The sequence below is a fragment of the Candoia aspera genome, chromosome 3, assembly GCF_035149785.1.
Source record: "Candoia aspera isolate rCanAsp1 chromosome 3, rCanAsp1.hap2, whole genome shotgun sequence".
Lineage (NCBI taxonomy): Eukaryota > Metazoa > Chordata > Lepidosauria > Squamata > Boidae > Candoia > Candoia aspera.
In genome coordinates, this window is record NC_086155.1 from 5311337 (window position 1) to 5331201 (window position 19865).

General features: G+C 44.8%; 2 protein-coding genes across 2 annotated transcripts in view; one reads left to right on the plus strand and one right to left on the minus strand.

Annotated features, from left to right (window-relative positions):
• Positions 1–10522, plus strand: part of TCEA2 (transcription elongation factor A2) — a 28125-nt gene extending 17603 nt beyond the window's left edge. Inside the window, exons 6-10 of the mRNA XM_063296918.1 lie at positions 2246–2302; positions 3749–3903; positions 5001–5147; positions 6274–6345; positions 7240–10522. Coding sequence (XP_063152988.1) covers positions 2246–2302; positions 3749–3903; positions 5001–5147; positions 6274–6345; positions 7240–7248 — 440 coding nt within the window. The 3' untranslated portion in view covers positions 7249–10522. The remainder of the gene's footprint in view (positions 1–2245; positions 2303–3748; positions 3904–5000; positions 5148–6273; positions 6346–7239) is intronic.
• A 3634-nt stretch (positions 10523–14156) lies between these two features.
• Positions 14157–19865, minus strand: part of RGS19 (regulator of G protein signaling 19) — a 31896-nt gene continuing 26187 nt past the window's right edge. The window contains exons 5-6 of the mRNA XM_063296913.1: positions 18647–18881; positions 14157–17137 (exon numbers count right to left, since the gene is read on the minus strand). Coding sequence (XP_063152983.1) covers positions 16949–17137; positions 18647–18881 — 424 coding nt within the window. The 3' untranslated portion in view covers positions 14157–16948. The remainder of the gene's footprint in view (positions 17138–18646; positions 18882–19865) is intronic.

A 19865-nucleotide genomic window follows, 5' to 3' on the forward strand; every position in this document is an offset into this window, starting at 1 on the left:
GAGCGAGAATTGCCAGATGTACAAGCTGGGTTTAGAAAAGGCAGAGGAACTAGGGATCAAATTGCCAATATCCGCTGGATAATGGAAAAGGCCAGGGAGTTTCAGAAGAACATCTATTTCTGTTTTATTGACTATTCTAAAGCCTTTGACTGTGTGGACCATAACAAATTGTGGCAAGTTCTTAGTGGTATGGGGATACCAAGTCATCTTGTCTGCCTCCTGAAGAATCTGTATAACGACCAAGTAGCAACAGTAAGAACAGACCACGGAACAACGGACTGGTTTAAGATTGGGAAAGGAGTACAGCAGGGCTGTATACTCTCACCCTACCTATTCAACTTGTACGCAGAACACATCATGTGACAAGCTGGGCTTGAGGAATACAAGGCTGGAGTTAAAATTGCTGGAAGAAACATTAACAATCTCAGATATGCAGATTATACCACTTTGATGGCTGAAAGTGAAGAGGAACTGAGGAGCCTTATGATGAAGGTGAAAGAAGAAAGTGCAAAAGCTGGCTTGCAGCTAAACCTCAAAAAAACCAAGATTATGGCAACCAGCTTGATTGATAACTGGCAAATAGAGGGAGAAAATGTAGAAGCAGTGAAAGACTTTGTATTTCTAGGTGCGAAGATTACTGCGGATGCTGACTGCAGTCAGGAAATCAGAAGACGCTTAATCCTTGGGAGAAGAGCAATGACCAATCTCGATAAAATAGTCAAGAGCAGAGACATCACACTGACAACAAAGGCCCGCATAGTCAAAGCAATGGTGTTCCCCGTAGTAGCATATGGCTGCGAGAGCTGGACCATAAGGAAGGCTGAGAGAAGGAAGATCGATGCTTTTGAACTGTGGTGTTGGAGGAAAATCCTGAGAGTGCCTTGGACTGCCAGAAGATCAAACCAGTCCATCCTCCAGGAAATAAAGCCAGACTGCTCACTTGAGGGTCTGATATTAAAGGCAAAACTGAAATACTTTGGCCACATAATGAGAAGACAGGACACCCTGGAGAAGATGCTGATGCTAGGGAGAGTGGAAGGCAAAAGGAAGAGGGGCCAACCAAGGGCAAGGTGGATGGATGATATTCTAGAGGTGACGGACTTGTCCCTGGGGGATCTGGGGGTGTTGACGACCGACAGGCAGCTCTGGCGTGGGCTGGTCCATGAAGTCACGAAGAGTCGGAAGCGACTAAACAAATAAACAGCAACTATGGTAGATTAAAATGGACTTTAAGCTCCTAAGAAGGACAATTTCAGGAAAGTTAATGAACATGTCTCTTCTGTGACGTTTGTTCAGGGACTTGAAAAATGCAGTTATGTTCCTTTTTCTCAATGCTGAAGATACCTCGTTTCCTCAATTTTTCCTTGTATGATTTAGTTTCCAACCTCCTCTTTACCTTTCTCTGCATCTTTCAAGTTTCTGTGAATCTTTATTAAATTACGGTGTCCAGAACTAGCTCTGACCAATGCAGAATTTAGTGAATCTATTACTTCTCATGAGAGCTAGTTTGGTGTGGTGGTTAAAAGCACCAGGCTGGAAACCAGGAGGCTGTGAGTTCTAGTCCTACCTAAGGCATGGAACTGAATGTAACCAGCTGGATGACTTTGGGCTAGTCCCGTTCTCTCAGCCATAGGAAGCAGGCAAGGGCAAACCACTTCCGAAATTGTTGCCAAGAAAACTGTAGGGACTAGTCCAGGCAGTCGCCGGGAGTCAAGATGAACTTGAAAGCTTTTCTTGAGAGCCAGTTTGGTGTAGTGGTTAAAGGTGCTGGAAACCAGGAGGCTGTGAGTTCTGGTCCTTCCTTAGGCACAAAGCCAGCTGGGTGACCTTGGGCCAGTCACTCTCTCTGAGCCCTAGGAAGAAGGAAGCCAGGGCAAACCAGTTCTGAAAAATCTCACCCTGCAAAGACTTGTCCATGCGATTGCCAGGAGTCAAGACTCATTCAAAGACATGCCTCCCTCTACACCCTCATGATTTAGACTTCTGTTGATGTAGGTTAAAACTGCACTTGACTTTCTAGCAGCTGTGCCACAGTGCTAACTCATATAACAAATGTAACAAATTTTCAATAAAATGGCCTCAGTGTGTCTGGCTTAGGTTATGTGCAGCTAACTTGACTGGTGTTTTGCTAAATTCTGGGGAAAAAAGATTTTACACTCTGAAGACAGTTGGTCATTTTGGAAATGTAAGTATAACACGTACTCTTGAAAAGTCCTATCAGTTCACTTATCCTTTTTTCTTACAGATGACTATATGGCCATCGGTGCTGACTGTGAGCAACTGGCTGCCCAGATTGAAGACTATATCCTTTCACTGTGGTGTCAGGAAACCAACAAAAAAAATAAGTAGCTTGATTCTGTCCAGATGTTTTGGCCTGCAGGCCCTTTCAACCTTAACCCTCATTAGCTGGGTTAAAGGCCCTGAAAGTTGAATCCCAAACTTCTGAGGGTATCACCTCAAAAAAAAAGGGGGGGATTCTGAACAGCCGTTAACTTCAAATGGAATCTCCTAATCCTTATTTTTAAGGCCCTTTCCAGATTGATGCTATTAAAGCAGTTTGCTGTTTTCTCCTGGGAACCTGAGCAATGTGATATTTTTGAAAAGTCTGAGAATTCTTTAGGATGGAACTCTTAACTTTTCAACAAAATTGCGGAAAAGCAGCAGCCCTGGAAGTCATCAGTATTGTGAGCAAACACAAAACAAAAATACAAGATGGCATAAACTGCATGGCCTCAATCAGGTTGCTGGTTAAAGTAAAGGTAAAGGTTTCCCTTGACATTAAGTCCAGTCGTGTCCGACTCTAGGGGGCGGTGCTCATCTCCGCTTCAAAGCCGAAGAGCCAGCGTTTGTCCATAGACACTTCCGTGGTCATGTGGCCAGCATGACTAAACGGAACGCCGTTGCCTGCCCGCCGAAGCGGTGCCTATTAATCGACTCACATTTGCGTGTTTTCGGACTGCTAGGTTGGCAGGAGCTGGGACTAGCAACGGGAGCTCACCCCGTCATGCAGATTCGAACCGCCGACCTTCTGATCGGCAAGCTCAGCAGCTCAGCGGTTTAACCCGCAGCGCCACCGCATCCCAGAGGTTGCTGGTTACCTGTGATCATTTGTCTGGAGACCGTAGTGGAGTGAAGCCTTCAGAGTTCATATTCTAGAAGTGATGAGGTTTTGGGCTGAACGGCCGTGTTCTAATTGTCTTTTGCCCTCAAGTTTTGCCAGCAGCTGCGGCTGGCATCTTTAGAGGCAGAGTTTTCTGATTTGTAGCGACCCTCTCAACATCTGGCAGGCAGCTGAACTGGGCTGACGGGCTCTTGTATTTGAACCTGGCAAGCTGATCTCTGAAACATCAGGACAAAAGAAAACTAGATTATGCCATCCAGCCCGAAAATTCATTGCTGCTTCATTGATGCCAGCCCTGAAGGCTGACGTCAGTATATTGTTCATATTCTAGGTATGAATAGAAGTATTCTTAGTTAGAGGCATTACTCAGTTCCTCAGACATACGGACTATATTTCCTGCTGCCTCCAAAGGTCTTGTTAAGAAGGTGGAATCTCCAGAGCTGCTCCCTGACGTTTTCTTCATTCATGGTGGCACTTGGTAAAACGTCTGTTTCCATCCTGAAGGTTTGAGAACTTCTCCTAGTCTGTAGACACTTAGACATCTCTAAGACTGACGTGCTGATAGGTTCCTGGCTGGAGCTATGCTAAAGAAAAATCTCTGTCTGTGGTCCTTAATGGCATCTGAACTTATATACCAAGACGTGAAGAACACAGACTTGAAGTACAAAAACCGAGTCAGGAGCCGCCTCTCCAATCTACGGGACTCCAAGAATCCTGACCTCCGAAAGAATGTGTTGTGTGGAGTGATCACTCCAGAGCAAATTGCAGTGATGACCTCAGAGGTAAGCGTTCTGGGCAGCCTAAAAAAATCCAGATTGGATCCATTCAAGTAGCCACGCTACTACAGTCGTCAGTGGTTTCCATTGGGGAGCACAACCATCTAGGGCAGAAATGCCAACTTTCTTTTTAAAAAGGCCTTTGCATTTACATATTGTCATGTTTAACCTGCAGCAGAACAGTTTGGAGGATATTCAAAGAAGGATAAAACGTATGGAGGGGGCCTTATTCTGCTGGGAGTTTCACTTCCCCCCGCCTTCCTGTTAGTTGTGGGGATGCTGGGGAACATGATGGTAATAGGCAGGACGAGAGATGCTTGGGTTTCTTTCTTATTTTGGGGAGTTTCCTTTCTTTCTATTCTTTTGGAACACTATTAACTTTTTGAGTAAGCAGTTTTGATCAGTCCTTTGATGTCTGTTGCTGAAATGACTAAGCTTAGCAGTCAGTGTGCAGTTTACATGTCCCATGTTTTGCCACTGCTCCTCCTTCTCAGAAAAGAGAAGGGCCGTTCCTTGGTGCGGACAGGGAGGACAAGGAATTGTGAGCCTTGGAAATGCGACAAGCCATGATGGGCTCTTTGAGATGATTAGTAAAGGCAGATTAGAAAAAGGATCTAGGGATGAAAGATGCAGGATGATCCCGAGTGACAGAAAAATAGTAGAGAGGGCGGGCTTCTGCCTTCCTGACAATCTTGGTTGGAAACTCTGTGAATCAAGGGGCTGGGTTCAATAGGCTCCATGGTTTGATTCAGCAGAAGCATTAGATTAGGTGCTCCATTTATTTATTCAATCTACCTGCACCCTTTCTCATGTGATCACATCTGCACTGACAAAAAGTAAGACTAGTTAAAATATGATCGAACACCATACGTTAAACCAATATCAAAACCTCCATAGAAAGGGTGAAAGGACTGCAAGGTGTGACTGTCAGTCTCTGCTTTCTGATGATCTCAGCAGTCGTTCAGATCCATAATGGCTGAGATCATCCGTCCTGCTCGCTGTCGTTGAGGTAGTTGGATATCCGAATTGCCCTTGCTTCAAATGTATCTCCCAAGTTTGTGCGTCTTTTAGTGAAGTGAGCCCTTGCGTTCTTTTTTGGAAAGGAAATGGCCAGCAATGAGCTGAAAGAGATCCGGAAAGCCATGACCAAGGAGGCCATCCGGGAGCATCAAATGGCCAAAACAGGAGGGACCCAGACAGACCTTTTCACCTGTGGGAAGTGCAAGAAAAAGAACTGCACCTACACTCAGGTGAGATTTGGGACTTCCACAGGGTAATTAGAAGACCAGCCAGTTCATTCGTCAAGACTCTGAACATCCTATTTCTCTTTCCACAAAACCCACAGCCTCTTCAGCTTCTCCAGGGAGCTGCTGACAGGATCCTGCATTTTAGGATCAGCTTCCTGATAGACTTGTGTAACAGGCAGTAGAGCAGTCTTGTCCATTTCGCCTTACGGAAAAAAAAGAAGGTTGTCGTAGAAATAGGATTATTTCAGCACTAACCGCAAGTGGTGCTAACTTAACTCCTAAAGCCGTTTTTCTTCCATGTCTGACAATATAAAATAGTGCAATTGTTAAATCTGCCCTTTGTGCAAATGGAGACCAGTGTTCTGTTGGAGAATTTAGGGCGACTGTGAACCGTTGGACAAAATCTGTGTCATGAATTCTACTTTCATGTGACCTTAGGACAATTCATTAAACAGCTGGCTTATTAGCTGACTAATGCCTAGTCAGGTCATTATTGAGGATGTCTGTCAAGTTGTGAAATACTGCCAAGTGTGGACTACACAACTTTGCTTCCACTATCACACAGTTCCTGATAGCATCTGTGGAGCTTGTGCAGAGGAGTTGCTCACATTCCACAGAGACAGACAGTTTAATGTTGTGACTAAGATGCTGGGCTAGAAACCAGGTGACTGTGAGTTCTAGTCCCGCCTGAAGCCTGAAAGTCGGCTGGGTGCCCTTGGGCCGGTCCCTCCCTCTCAGCCCAAGAGCCAATCAGGCATGGCAGGAGAGTTCTAGTCCCGCCTTAGGCCTGAAAGCCGGCTGGGTGCCCTTGGGCCAGCCCAACCCACCTCACAGGGTTGTGGTTGTGGGGAACATAGAAGAAGGGAGCGCTAAGTATGTATTCCACATTTAAAATTGATGATGATGATGATCCAATTCTCAAAGGTTTGCCTCAGAATGTGAGTCAGTTGGAGGTGTTGATAAAATACTTTAAACATGAACCTTCGCAACTGAATGGCGGAAAAATGATCAAGGGTTAGGGTTAGGGGATGGGTAAGGGGATATGTGGATGGGTGAAGAAAGACGGTGACTTGGCAGTTTTGGAAATCAGCAACGTGGCTGAGGCTTCTCCCGTGTTTCACTCACACAGGTGCAAACCCGCAGTTCAGATGAGCCAATGACGACGTTTGTTGTGTGTAACGAATGTGGGAACCGCTGGAAGGTAAGCGACCTCGAGGCCTTGGGGGCCAGCCTGGATGTGCCGTGTGGCCCCGACATTCTGTTTCTGGCTTGGAAGTTGTGTTGAGCCCCAGGTGGAGGAATTCTCAGTAATTTCCAAGTGACACGCGTGTCCCCTCGGTGTTTATTTTCCCCCTCATTCCCCTTCTGTGCGCAAAGAATAAAGTGGCTTCAGGACACCAGGTTTTGACACAAGAATGGGAAGAACAAGAAATAAGGAGTAGAACCCCCACCCCATACCTCCACTCCTCTGCTGAATCAGGCAGCTGGTTTTGTTTTTCAGTTTAAAAAAAAAAAGGTAGAAAAGAAATCAAGGAAGAAGTGTAGTGCGTGTAAATGTTAGCCCCGGCTCTGAAGCTGTGACTGAGAAGCCACACCTGAGTTTGTGCAGAGAGAAAACTGCAATGTGTTGATATACAAATGCTAGGGTCAAACTTCTCCAGGGTTGGCTGATGCCTACAGGCACGTTTTATTCGCAGACGGTATTACAAGAGGGCATTCTAACTGAAACACGTGCCCATTCCTCTGTGACCTTTTGAGCGGTCCTAAAAAAGGTCGGATTGTGGCTCATCGTGTTCAGTGGGACCTCAGGGTGTCACGAGGTCATGGCTAGATTGGAATTTCAGGAGCAAGGATTGCGGCTTCATTGAACCCGGTCATTAGCTCAGAGTCCTGGCTAACTTCACCCCTCCATCACGAATCCCATCCTTTTCTTGCCAGTCCTTCACCACCACAACACAACTGAACTACAAGCCCACCATTCTGCAAGGGGGAAAAAAACCCTCCTCCCCATGCAACTCAGTTCTCGTCCCCACGTCAGCAGAAAAGGCTTTTGAGAAACTGTTTCTGTCTCTAAAACCCCATCAACCTCTTACAGTTCTGCTGAAACGCCTCCGATGGGAGCAGCAACAGCCGATTCAGGGTTGGAGCTCTGCCATGTACTCCTGTAGTACCGCCAGCAGATTTTGTACTGTTTTGTCGCCAAGTTTGCTCTGTGCTCTGTACATCATCCAGGTGAGGAGGGCCCTGCTGTCTGCACACCTGTGGGAAGCGGCAGTGGCTAGGAACGGAGGCTGGGATGGCAGCAGGTGGAAAGTTCACGCGGACCAGCCAGCTTTGGAATTTCTCATCCTAGTCAGTATTGTGAGAGTGTGGAACGGTATTAGACATTCTTTGTTCTTGTTCCTTTTCTTTTCTTTTAAACGGCCAGGTGTCTGGTTTTGAGCCTCAAAGTGTACAGAAGCTTCTTGTGACTTTCCTTGGCTCCAGCTGCGACTCTCAAAAGCTAAAATCAGTATTAACCCAATTCCCTAGTACTGAGACCGGCAAAGGCCCCTTTGTGTTTCTCAGGATGAGGTTTTAGCTTTCTCTGCGCAAACCTGTCTGTACTACCGACTGAAAGCCACTCCAAAGTGGCTTGGGGGCTCAGGGTGCTTGATCGAGACCTCTCGGCCCCTTTACTGAGGTATCACTCATCCTGTTTCATTTTGTTTGGCGGGGGGTGGTGGTGGTGGAAAGAATAGGAAGCTTGGTGAAATGTTTTTCAAATCAGTTTAAATATATGGGATAGATGTCCCATGTCTGGGTTGTGAAACAAAACATCTCAGAAAGGTGGGTTGCTGTCCTCAAGAGATGAAAGGCATGCGCTTCAAAAGAAAATAAGGCTGGGAGGGGAAGTGAAATGCAGGACTCATTTGAGGAAGAGCCTCTAGGAGGATAGCTTTATCTAACCGGGCTCTTGGCAATTTTTTTGCGGGGGAAGCAGAGATTATTTTCCTGCTGTCTTTCAGCTGCCTTGTAAATTTGAAGCTTCCGCTCTGTCCAAAGAATTTTGGGAATTGCTCTGTGTAAAGCGGAGAGAATTTGGTTAGCATCCATTTTGACTGCTCAGTGTGAAATCCCTAACCTTCCTGCATTCTCTGTATGTACTAGGGACACCACTGCCCTCTGCTAATCACATCTGCACAGCAATTTCCATTTCCCATATAGGATGAGTCTCTGCCCTGTGCATATACACACACACGCGAAAAGAGAGCAATCTTAGACTAGATGGAGTGAGGGATTCGGCCTACGTGCACAGGTATCTATGTAGCCTCTAGGTGCAGGTATTACTGGCACAGAAGTATTTGAGTTGGTTAAAGGAAGCATCCTGGGGATCTGAGGGAAAGACTGGATGAATCCCTGCTTTGATATTTCATGGCTGAGGGGAAAGGCAGAAGCTTGCTTAGGCTGGCAGTATCTAACCCCTGTGCAAGGTGCTAGAAAACAGCTGCAGTACAAGATTTTAGACCAGCGTTTCTCAACCTTGCCAACTTTAAGCTGTGTGGACTTCAACTCCCAGAATTCCCCAGCCAGCCATGCTGGCTGGGGAATTCTGGGAGTTGAAGTCCACACAGCTTAAAGTTGGCAAGGTTGAGAAACACAGTTTTAGAACTTCACCTCCAGTCTGCTAATGTAGCTAAGCTTACCAGGGCAATGAAAGCATGCCGTGGGTCTAGAGAAGAGAATCAGTTCACGGAGGCAGAAGACACCTCTTTCGGAAAGATGGTTAACCCAGGGTAGCTTGGATTGTATCTCTGCCTTTGCTGCATCATCTAGTGATCTGGCCCTCTCTTGTTTTTATTTTTATTTTGTATGTTCCATGTACAGTTGCAAATGCAAAATAATAAAATGCCTACATGAAGAACAAAGCCATGTGCTTTTGATGCAGTGCAACCTCAGAGACATTTGAAAACTTCAAACATTAAAAAAAAAATCAAAGCTGGGAGTAAGGCAGAACCATGTCTGTCGATCCCCACACTTCTGTCTGCACATGCGTCTGGACTGCCAGCTATTTCAAACGTTGCCGTGTCACACAGCATGCTTCCCCAAGCCAGTCAGAGGCTGAACAGCTGCATGTGCACGACTTTCTAAGCTTGGTTGGTTTTAACCTTGGTTGGTCTTTGTGTGTGTGCCTTAATCTCTTGGTCAAACCCAGCCTTATGGTAAGCTTATAGCTCACTGTACTATGTAAACACAGATAATGGATTAACTCAATAACCAGGCTGGGCTTGTTGTGTGACTGTAGCCACTGAGGTTTGGAAAAAGTTTCTGTTTGGGTTCAGCTGAATATGAGAAAATATAATCTGCAGTTCCAAGGAGAGACTCATGCTCAGCCAAATATGGGTTGACATGTCTTTCAAACCTTGAAGCTCAAACACGAAGATCTGAGATTGTGGGTAAGATGGGCATATTGGAGAAGGCCAGCATGTGGGACCTTGTGTGCTGCCTCATTTTAAGCCAGTGTTTTTCAAACTCGGCAACTGTAAGGTGAGTAGACTTGGCTGGGGAATTCTGGGAGTTGAAGTCCACCCACCTTAAAATTGCCGAGTTTGAAAAACAGTTTTAAGCCATCAGATGTTGTGAGGAATGTATGAAGAGGGCTAAAGTATAGTTTCCTCGAGTATCTCTTCTTCCAGATTTCTTTTGTCTGCCTTCTTGGCCCAGCTGGCTTGTGAATATAGCAGTTTGAGGGTGGCAGAATCCATCCTCCAAGAGTTGACATAGGGGGAAGATCAGACCATCCAAAGAAAAAGGAAAACCGTGTGGCTACATTCACCCAATATACTTAGTCAAGTTAAATGAACACCTAGAATTTATGCCACAAACTAGTTTGGTTATTGTTAACCTTGGTTTGATGTTTTGAGCTTAGTGTGTTGTTCCCATGTAGACTGGGAATCCTGAACAGGATTTTCTCAAAATCCAAGTGTGTATGTGTGCATTCCCCCCCCCTCCTGCGTAGAATGGATAAAAGACTTTCTGACTGTTAGCCAAATCAAGCTTTGGCTTGCCTCTCTTTGACATCACTCTGTCAAATGAAGCCCTGAAAGAAAACAGGGTTGGCCTTTACCTATCAGAAATAATTATAAAGAAGCTTGAGATGTAGGATTGGTTTTATAGAATCTCTGGTTGGACAGAAGGCAACCCTCAAACCAATAATTTACCAAGCTTGGGTTATATATGCAAACATTCCCTTACCTATAGTTTCAGTGGCAAAATAAAAAGCCATCAAAAATACACAAGAAAAATATTTTCTTTGTCATTCTTTCCAAGATAACCATCACCTCAAAACTACAGTGGATGCTTCCTTTGTTTGACTGGAAAAGAGAGTTTTGTTTTTTGTTTTTTTTTTTAAAAGAAGGATGCTGAAATTTTTGCAGAAGGAAAGGTGGGTCCAATATATAGAGAGGAAAGGATTTGACATCACAATCTCAACACATTAATCACTGGGGCCACTGCTGGGTGCGTACGTGGCTGGATTCCACAGCTATTTTGTCTCTGTGCCAGCTTGAGAAAATGCTAAATATGGCAAGTCTAGCATTTGAGTCTGCAGATCCACTCTCAAGTTCACCGTTTTATATTTACAAAAATAAATATAGTTGCTGTATCCCAAAGCATTTTCATTCTTACTGGAGCTATTCAAGATGGGGAAAGAAATGTGATACATTCAACTAATTTATTCAGTGCTGTTATCCAGCATGATTTCAAAGCCGTTTGTATGATAGTGGTGGTGATGGGATTACGGGATAGGAATTGAAAAGGTTCCCAAAAGGTTTTGCAGCTAAGATCCTGTACTGAACGGCTTTTTCATTTTAAAGGAATAGCGAGCTTTTTTCAATAAATAGTTTCGATTCAGACACTCCGTGTTCAAGGAGATCTGTGCTTGGAAAGGCAGTTCATCTTTTAAAAAAAATGCAGATACCAGGGAATATAGCAATTCACTGCATGCTACCAAGAGCAGGGATCTCTGTACTGAAATCCCTTTAGGAATTTATCACAGTACAGTAATTAGAAATAACAGTAGGTAGGATTCTTCTCTAGCCCAGCACCTTCCCAAAAATGGCCAGCCAGCTGCCTCAGGACAACTTGCAAACTGATCCTCAGCATTTAGTATCACCTGAGCACCTATTTAGCCACCATAAATTCAGTAACTAGAGATATAACAGTTCTCTGTGCCTTGAAACATTTCAGAGCCTAAGTATGTGGCTATATCTTATGGCACGGATTCCCATAAACAGGTGGAGGTCCTCCAAATCATCAGCAGCCCCAAGTAAAGATGGGGAAGGCAGGAATTGTCATCCAAGGTTGGATAGGTTCAAATTTAGCCACTATTTGTGTGCAAATTAATTATGTATTGTCTGTCCCAGTTCATAAGGAGATCCAAAGCTCCAAGGCTGTAAATAATGACGTTTTACACTGAATTATTTTTGCTGAGCGAGCCTTGGACTCCCAAGTTCTATTTTCTCTTTGGTTGAGATGAGGATGTAAAAGGGGACTGTTAAAAGCGGGTTGTCATCAAAATTAAACTCTGCCTCTGAAGAACAATATGGACTCTTGGGCCAGAGACCCACAGAGAATGACCATCTCCCGAAGCACATTGCTTTGTGTTTTCCTGCCAGGAAAGAACATCGGCAAGGACTTTGCAGCCAAGAATCTAGGCTGGCTTTTGAATTCCTCCATCTCAACTTCTTTTCCTTCTGTGATTGGATTATAATCTGAAGGCAAATATTGTTTAATTTTGTAAAGCGCACTGGGAGTCTGTTTTTGCTGACAGGCCAAAACCAATGCTTAAACTAAGTATGTTTGGCTAGAACATTATTTATCAACATCAATAAGTGAACAACTTCTCTAATCTCTTGGTAGTCAGTGTTCAGGAAAAAAAGTGTGGTGCTTCCAGTCAAGGGTGTGAGAATTGAAAAAAACATTCTAGCTTGTCTCAGCTTCTTGGAGGAAAAGCTATGTCACTGAAGACTGCATGGCTCACAGCTGCAAAGTCCAGTGTGGGCTCACTAATCTTTGAGGGAGTCAGAAAGAACACAGATGGGGTGATGCGGTTCAATATTGTCCACTTGAATTTTTTTTAAAAAGTCCCAATCAAGGCCCTCACCAGGGCGAATTCAGTAGCTGTGGAATAAGAGGGGCAGAACCCCTTACAGACTGGCTGAAGAATGGAAAGTAGTGGAAATGGGCAGTTCTCATAATGGAGGAATGTAAATGAGAGGGTCTCCATGTCTCTACTGGTACCAGTGCTTTTTGTCGTAAATGTTCTGAACTTAGCAATTGGGCAATGCCACCCAATTATTTAGAGTGGGTAAACAAAGGACAGTAGAGAGCTCTAGAGAGTTACCTTCACATTGAGCAGGAAGGCCATTAAAAGACACACACAATTCAGTGTAAAACGAGGCTAAAGTGATGTACTTGGGACAAAAAAGCCTAACCTCAAATACCATGATGGTCTTGGCTGGCCATAACTTTGTGGGCTTTCAAATTGTGGAAAGCTTGACCAAAAAAAAAAAAAAATCCAGATGATGCATTGCTGCTCTAAAATGTTGGAGATCACTGGGAAAAACTGCTGGTATCACAATGCCTTCATTTTGGTTACATACAGCCATGCCTTTCTGGTTCGGAACGGTTGTACTTGAGGAATCAGGCTGGAGAAAGTGTGTATATATTAATTTGACAACGCAATCAATGCACGGCATATTTGCATCCGTAATCAGAGAGTGAATTACTTGTGTTCAGTTTTGCCTCTGTTCATCTCGGCTTTGCTACTCGTGAGATGTGACTTGACAGCAGCCACACCCCATAAATGAAAGAGACAGATGGGCAGCAACTGCAAGTAGATGTGTGTCTTGTGACAGTTACACCCAAAATCCTGAAGGCTGTTTGCTGCAGATCTACATGCTCTGCTATCCTAAGAAGCAGAAGCAGTTTCAAATCTATACGTATAAATGGAAGACAGACTGAAGTCTACCAACAGGGTCATGGAAGTCAACTCAATGGTGATCAAAGCAGTTTGCCTCTGGGCTACCAAGTGAAACCAGCAAGTAAACTGTGGTGTTGGATTTTCCCATTCTACCTAATCAGCCGTGGTTATCCTTCTGCCAGGGAACCTCATTCTTCCTTAGTTATCTATTTACCCTTCCAACCATTTTTAAAAATTCAGCTAAGCCATTATGGTTTGCTTTTGGCTTAGTGAGGTGTGCAAACCAAACCAACCATTTTTATGGCTTAGCATGACTTGTCAACCAAGCCAACCGTGCTCTATTCAACAGAACTTAAATCATAACACCATGTGACCCCAGCTTGTAAAATTATGGGCTGCTTATGGGTGTATGAGCTTTAATCTGTGTATTCTATATAGTCTATAACATATGACTGAATTGTGAAAATTAATACCCCGGGAAGTATCCATAGACTGCTCTGTTCCCCACCATGTCTTTGCAGCATCTAGGAGGCCTTCCATATTCAGACCACTGCAGTAGATATTCTAGAGCAGGGTTTCTCAACCTTGGTAGCTTTTAAGATGTATGGACTTCATCTCCCAGAATTCCCCAGCCAGCAAAATTCTGCAAGTTGACATCTACACCTCTTAAAGTTGCCAGGGTTGAGAAACACTGTTCTAGAGCAGAGGTTTTCAGGCTATAGAACCTGTTTTATTTTAAAAATTCCCAGAACCCCTAATTAACAGGGGTGGGGCTTCTGAATGTCAGCTGACAAGCCCCACCCTTTCTGCTTGACTTTAGAAAAGTTTGCTGTGGAACTCTCTGCAGCATGAAGGCAAGAACTTGATGGCTGAGTGTGCTCAATTTTTTTTTTTTAGCTTAAGTCCCTTGCAAAGAGTTACAGTCCTGTAGAACCCCTTCAGGTCCTTATGGAGGATTTTGCAGAACTCAGTTTGAAGAAATCCCATTTTACAGCATGCCTGTTGATATTCCTATGTTCTCTGTACATGTAAAAAAAAATGCTTTCAAATTAATCAATTGGCCCTTTATTTCTTCTGGAGGAAGAGAGTTCCCACAAGTCACAAAGAATATGGTTTTGAACTCAGCCATGTGGATGCACCTGAATTGGACTATGATGAGAAAAGGCTGGAAAAGAAACACGTCCTTATGGCCGTTTTCCAAATTATAGGAACATAGGAAAGGCAATTAAAAGACATCAGACAAAGAATTTGTATCTTACTGACCACAAAATGCACGTGTTTCTGCAGTGACATGAATGAGCCAAAGAAAGGTCTTTACTGGGCAGGCTAATAAAATCTGTTTTGGTGACCAGTTTCTGGAAAACTACTTTCTACAACTCACAGACACCTCTCTAGGAAAATGCAATAGGGGATCAGAGATGGGTTGGGGTCCCTCTTTCCTGAGCAAAGGAACACAAACCCTAAAACTTGTCCTGTTCTTAGCATCTACTACCATAATAGAGAAGCATTTCTAATTATGAAAAGAGAGTGGAATGCCCCCCCCCCCATCCTGATGCCACATCCTTGATAGAAGATGAGACAGAAAAATCCAATGCATATTCAGAGTGAGGGAATTCATACAGCGTTGGCCCAGCGGCTGAGAAATAACATGGCTTGGGGGAGAACTTATTTTGAGCAACTACACAGGCAGAATAATGTGGAGTTTGTTCCATCCAGGGCAGATCTCCCATCACTTTACAAGACAAAAGCTTCATCTATTGCTGGAACAAATATGCTTGGGAGAGACCATACAGACAGACAGGGCAGAGCCCTGGATACTACGTTTTCCCCTCGGATTCAGCAGCGCATTCTCAGGCCATCTTTTCCTGGATCCATAGGGTTATATTCTGCAAGCCCTCACCCTCCCAATATGCTGGCACTGGCAGTTGGAACTGTAGAACTTGCGGTCATCTGGAACCGCTATCCAAGACCTATGGAAGCTACCAAGTGCTGAATGCTGCCACAGGATCATAGGTTTCCACCAGAGGAGAAGGGATGAAACATGCATCGTGGCACCATCTCTACCCCCTTATGTACTTGCATTATGATGTCACAACACATTTCATCATTTTGGGTGAGAATGGACCCCAATGGAGAGGATCTACCCTTCTCCAGTGAGTTGGTAAGATAAAAAGTGGCTCTGTTTCTGAGATGGGCATATCTGGATCACTCTGTTTCACTTTGGCAGATCATTTAAGGAAAGGGTTGCTCAATCAGACCAAAGGTCCACCTAGGCTGGGATCTTGTTTCCCAGAGTGACCAGAGAGATGCTTCCAGGAATCCCATCAGCAGATTATGAAATAACATCAAATGAATGAAGACCACCTCATCTTGGTAAGATTCCTAAGCCAAGAAGGCTATGGACTCTACTACTGCCCAGTGGCAACTAGGGAACTTACGCAAGGCCATCCTATTACTGTTGCAAGCCTGAGGGAATAGCTGTTGTGCTGCAGTAGGAGGGCATCTGTTCCATCCCATTCTGCTCCTGAGAAGGGCAGTCCAAAGATCAGCCTGCCCAAATCAGGAGAACAACCCACTTGAGATGGAAGACTTGTCATTTCTCTTGGGTGCTCTTTCTCATGCTCCTGTTCTCTAGTAACAACATTGCTGTAACCCATCCTCTAGTCATCGGTGGGTACCTTTCTTAAAGATGTCACTCTGAAAGTTTCTTCAGAAAAATTTGTTGTAAAAGGGCCACTGTGGCTGCTTGCCAAGATAGATGCCATTGCTACCACAGAAGGCACTGAGGGCAGCCAAAGCAGCAAACCACTCCAGAGAGCTATGAGCCTTAGGCACAATACAGCAGCTGCTCCAGATGGGGGCTACTCTGTCATGCCTAGTGGCAGGGTATTAATCCTTGTTCCCAGAGGAAGCCTGGTAGACCCACAATTCCATCTGCAAAACACTCCTTTGGCTTTTAAAAAAGGAAGAAGCTGGAACTCAATCTGAAATCCAGAGTGTGACAGGTTCAAGAATCCTCTGTCACTGAAGACCTCTTGAGTCTTTGTAGTCCACGTGCATCAGAGATGCAAGGAAAATGCGGCCTGCAATGTTGGGGAGATCTTTAGGGCCTATCAGCTGGTTTTCCCACAGAGCTTCTACGGCAGAGCCATTTATCAGCTATCCTATCTGTCCCTTGCAGAGCTCACCTGCTTATTCTCAAAGCTGAGGTGAGAGAACCCTGCCTAGAATACAGGTCGCCTGTGAACAGAAAGTGTTTGAGATGCAGAAAACTTGCATGTACTTTTGTAAAATCTGAACTTTTCATAATCCCCTTAAATTGACCTAACTGCAGTTTCTACTTCAACCATCTGAGATCTTTGTGTCTACAAGAACACCATGGAAATAATTCTTAATAAACATGGGGGGAATAAAAAACAAATCAAAGAGAGATTGACATTCAGGAAATGCGGACTCTGGCCTGTTTTCTTCTGCCATGTTGCCCCAGATGTCTTCATCCCAACCTTTGCTGGTTGGTTGCCCCAATCTCTATTCTCGATCTTTCGTGTGGTCAGCCAGATGCTGGTTGCCAGCTAAGCCTGAGTTTGAAGTTCTGTGACAGTGGCTGGCATGGGCCCTTTTCTGAATGAAGAAAACCAGGCAGGATTATCTGGAGTGAACTTTCCGGCAACCGGACTGTGGTCTGTAGTCAGAGCTCTGCTGGGTCATGCCTTCAGTCTATTTGTTCTGTAAGCTCATTTGGGAGATCTCTTTTTTAAAGAAGAAGAAAAATAACGCCTGCTCTAGGAAAGGAGATCCTTCACCTCCTATTTGGTATCTCCACTGATGGTAGTGGAAGGGCTTAAGATTCCAAAGACGACCGAGAGACACTCTGGAGCAGCGCTTTGTATATGGCAGAGTTCAGAAAACGGGGGTAGGAGTCTCTGTGCATAAGTGTGTAAATCTGTAGCTGTGCGTCGTCGAAGGTATGTGAGGATGGCTCCTGCATCTTGCGGTTGATGCCTTCACGAACACGGGAGTCCAGACTGACCTGAGCAGGGACGGTGGGCAAAGCAGAAGAAGAAATACTATTTTGGTGGAACGTCAATCAGGTGAAGGAAAGGGAGGGTTTTGTACGATGCTCTGCAAACGGATCCCCTGAAGCAGAAGCTAAGAACAAAGGCTTTCATTGAGGACCTCAGTCTACCTATCCACAAAGTGTCCACACTGAGTGGCCACAACTTCCAATGTTTCAGGGGAGAGATTCTCCAACCCTGTATGAATGCAAAACAGGCCCTCTATGAACTATGGCTGACGGCTTAATCGCCATTAGTTTCAGATGTTTTCATACCAGGTAGGCCTAGACCAATGTGTTTCAAACTTGGCAACTTTAAGATGTGTGGACTTCAACTCCCAGAATTCCACAGCCAGCCATGAATTCTGGGAGTTGCAGTCCACACATCTTGAAGTTGCCAAGTTTGAAAAACCCTGGTCTAAACTGTCCATGGCATAGCCAAGAACAACAGTGGAAGGTCTCTAAACACTGAAGTGGAAACCAGACTTCCAAGCTTCCGTTATTATACCCTACAACAAAAAAGTAGCATTCCCTGCAATGTCGGTTTCTTTGCCTGGCCCACCTTGAAGGGCTGACATCCATCTTAAAGGCCTCTCCCACTTTCTTTCTGTCCCCTCTTATATTAAACAGCATCAAAGTGGGCTGGCTTACTTTGAGTGTCTTCTCCAAATCCTTCCTTAACAGGTTGCCCCTTCCTTCCCTCCTTAATGTCTTGTTCAGACCTTCCCATGACCAGCTCTAAATTCCTTTACACATCTGGAGGATATCTTGGTTAGGGAAGGCTGTTTTATGACTTTTGTACTGCTTATGTATGGGATATCCTAATACTGGAGTTGTCCCATCTAAAGCCCAAAGAACTTATGCTCCACCATTCGAAGTTCTACAGGGCAGGGCTGCCACCAAAGCCTGTGTCACTGGACACCTTCAGAAACCAGCTCCCCTATGGGAATGCTACTGCTTCTTTCTCTTGACAGGGGAAGGAGAAGCAGTGTTGCCTTCTTGCCCCAACAGTCCAGCTGGGTCGGGTTCTTGACAACAGTCTGCCATTGTGGATTAGCTCAAAGGTCTTCTGGGGGCCATGCAGGACTTGCTCCTAATGTGACATCACAAGAAGGGGCACGGGCTGAAATGTTCAGCCTGGTTTTTGGCATCCGTTGCAGGTTTTTCGACATTTACTTGATTAAACAATTTACATAGTTGGGGAGACGGGACTGAAAAGCAAACAAGTGCATTCCGATAAACAGAATCAGCTCTGCTTTGACTGAAAACGTGTACCTGCTAAATGAATAAATAATCATACAGTCAAACACGGAGGAGTTTGGTCTTCAAGCTGAGTGGGAAAACCTTGGACAAGTTTCCGGGCTGCAAATGGAGGAGGAGGGAAGGGGCTCTGACACCTACCAATTACCTATGGAATTAAAATGGCTGTCTGAAACTGCCCTGAAACGTTTCAGGGGGGCTGGAGCAAAACGCGAAATGACATACCTCCTTGGGAGAAAGGATGGAGATGTAATCTTCATAGATCATCCGCGCTTTCTCGTCGATGGCGTGTTTGTTGCATTCGCTTTTGAGTTCTTCGCAAGCTAACCAAAATAGCATGTTTTCCTCGCTGTATTCAGTCCGTAAGAATTCCCGGAACACGTTCCGGCCAGCTGGGTTTTTCATCAACTTGTCAAACGACTGGGACCAGCCCTTGACTTCCTCGTTCGTGGGTTTGGTGCTGGAGCCGCAGGGGCCACGATCCAGCAGAAACAGAACAACACAGGAGTCACAGTGGGAAGAAGGGAGACACATTATTGGAGTGAGATCTCAGTAATTCGTATACAATCTAGAGCAGTGTTTCTGAACCTTGGCAACTTTCAGATGTGTGGACTTCAACTCCCAGAATTCCCCAGCCAGCAAGGCTGGCTGGGGAATTCTGGGAGTTGAAGTCCACACATCTGAAAGTTGCCGAGGTTCAGAAACATTGCCCTAGAGTTTTCATGCTGCTTTGCTGGAGACTCTTAAAAAGAACCTACATCCTCTGAGTCCATGCCCTGAAACACCAACTTACTGGTTGGGCTCACACTTCATGGCTACCCTGGACCACTCACAGATTTAATAGCAGCATCAGCACAATGCTAACACTAACCTTGGTTGTTTTTAGTTGTTGTTTTTAAGTAGTTACACCTGATGTATGACCCCACATTATTCTGATCTCTATAGTGTCAGGGACATAGCACTCCAAGCCACCAAACACCTAACAGGAGCAAAGCTAAAAATTCAGATTTTTAAACCAGATTTCAGCGCTTCAGAACCAAGCATCATCGGGCGTTAGCTCAGTACCTTCCAGCTTTTCACGGGTGGGAGAAAGTTTATTGCTTCCTAAAATCCTGTTTAAAGGAGGAAACCTGAGATCTTTTGCATCCAGTACATGGGTTGTATAATCAACCACGTCCAAATCTGGTGGGAAAAAGTAGTATATTCCTGTAACCTTTCATAAAAGGGAAATCAGAGCAAAATCAAAATTTGCAATGGACATAAAGACATAACTAGATGTGTGCAGTGTTGGAGCACTGTGAGCAGCTCATTATACCTGTTGGCAGCTCCTTAAGTGTCAAAGTATATGGGAATGACCTTGGGAGACAGGAGGAAGAACTGCAGAGTAGGCACAGTCAGATAAGAGGCAGCTGAGCCTGCAGAAGGAATGGGGAAGTGGCAAACA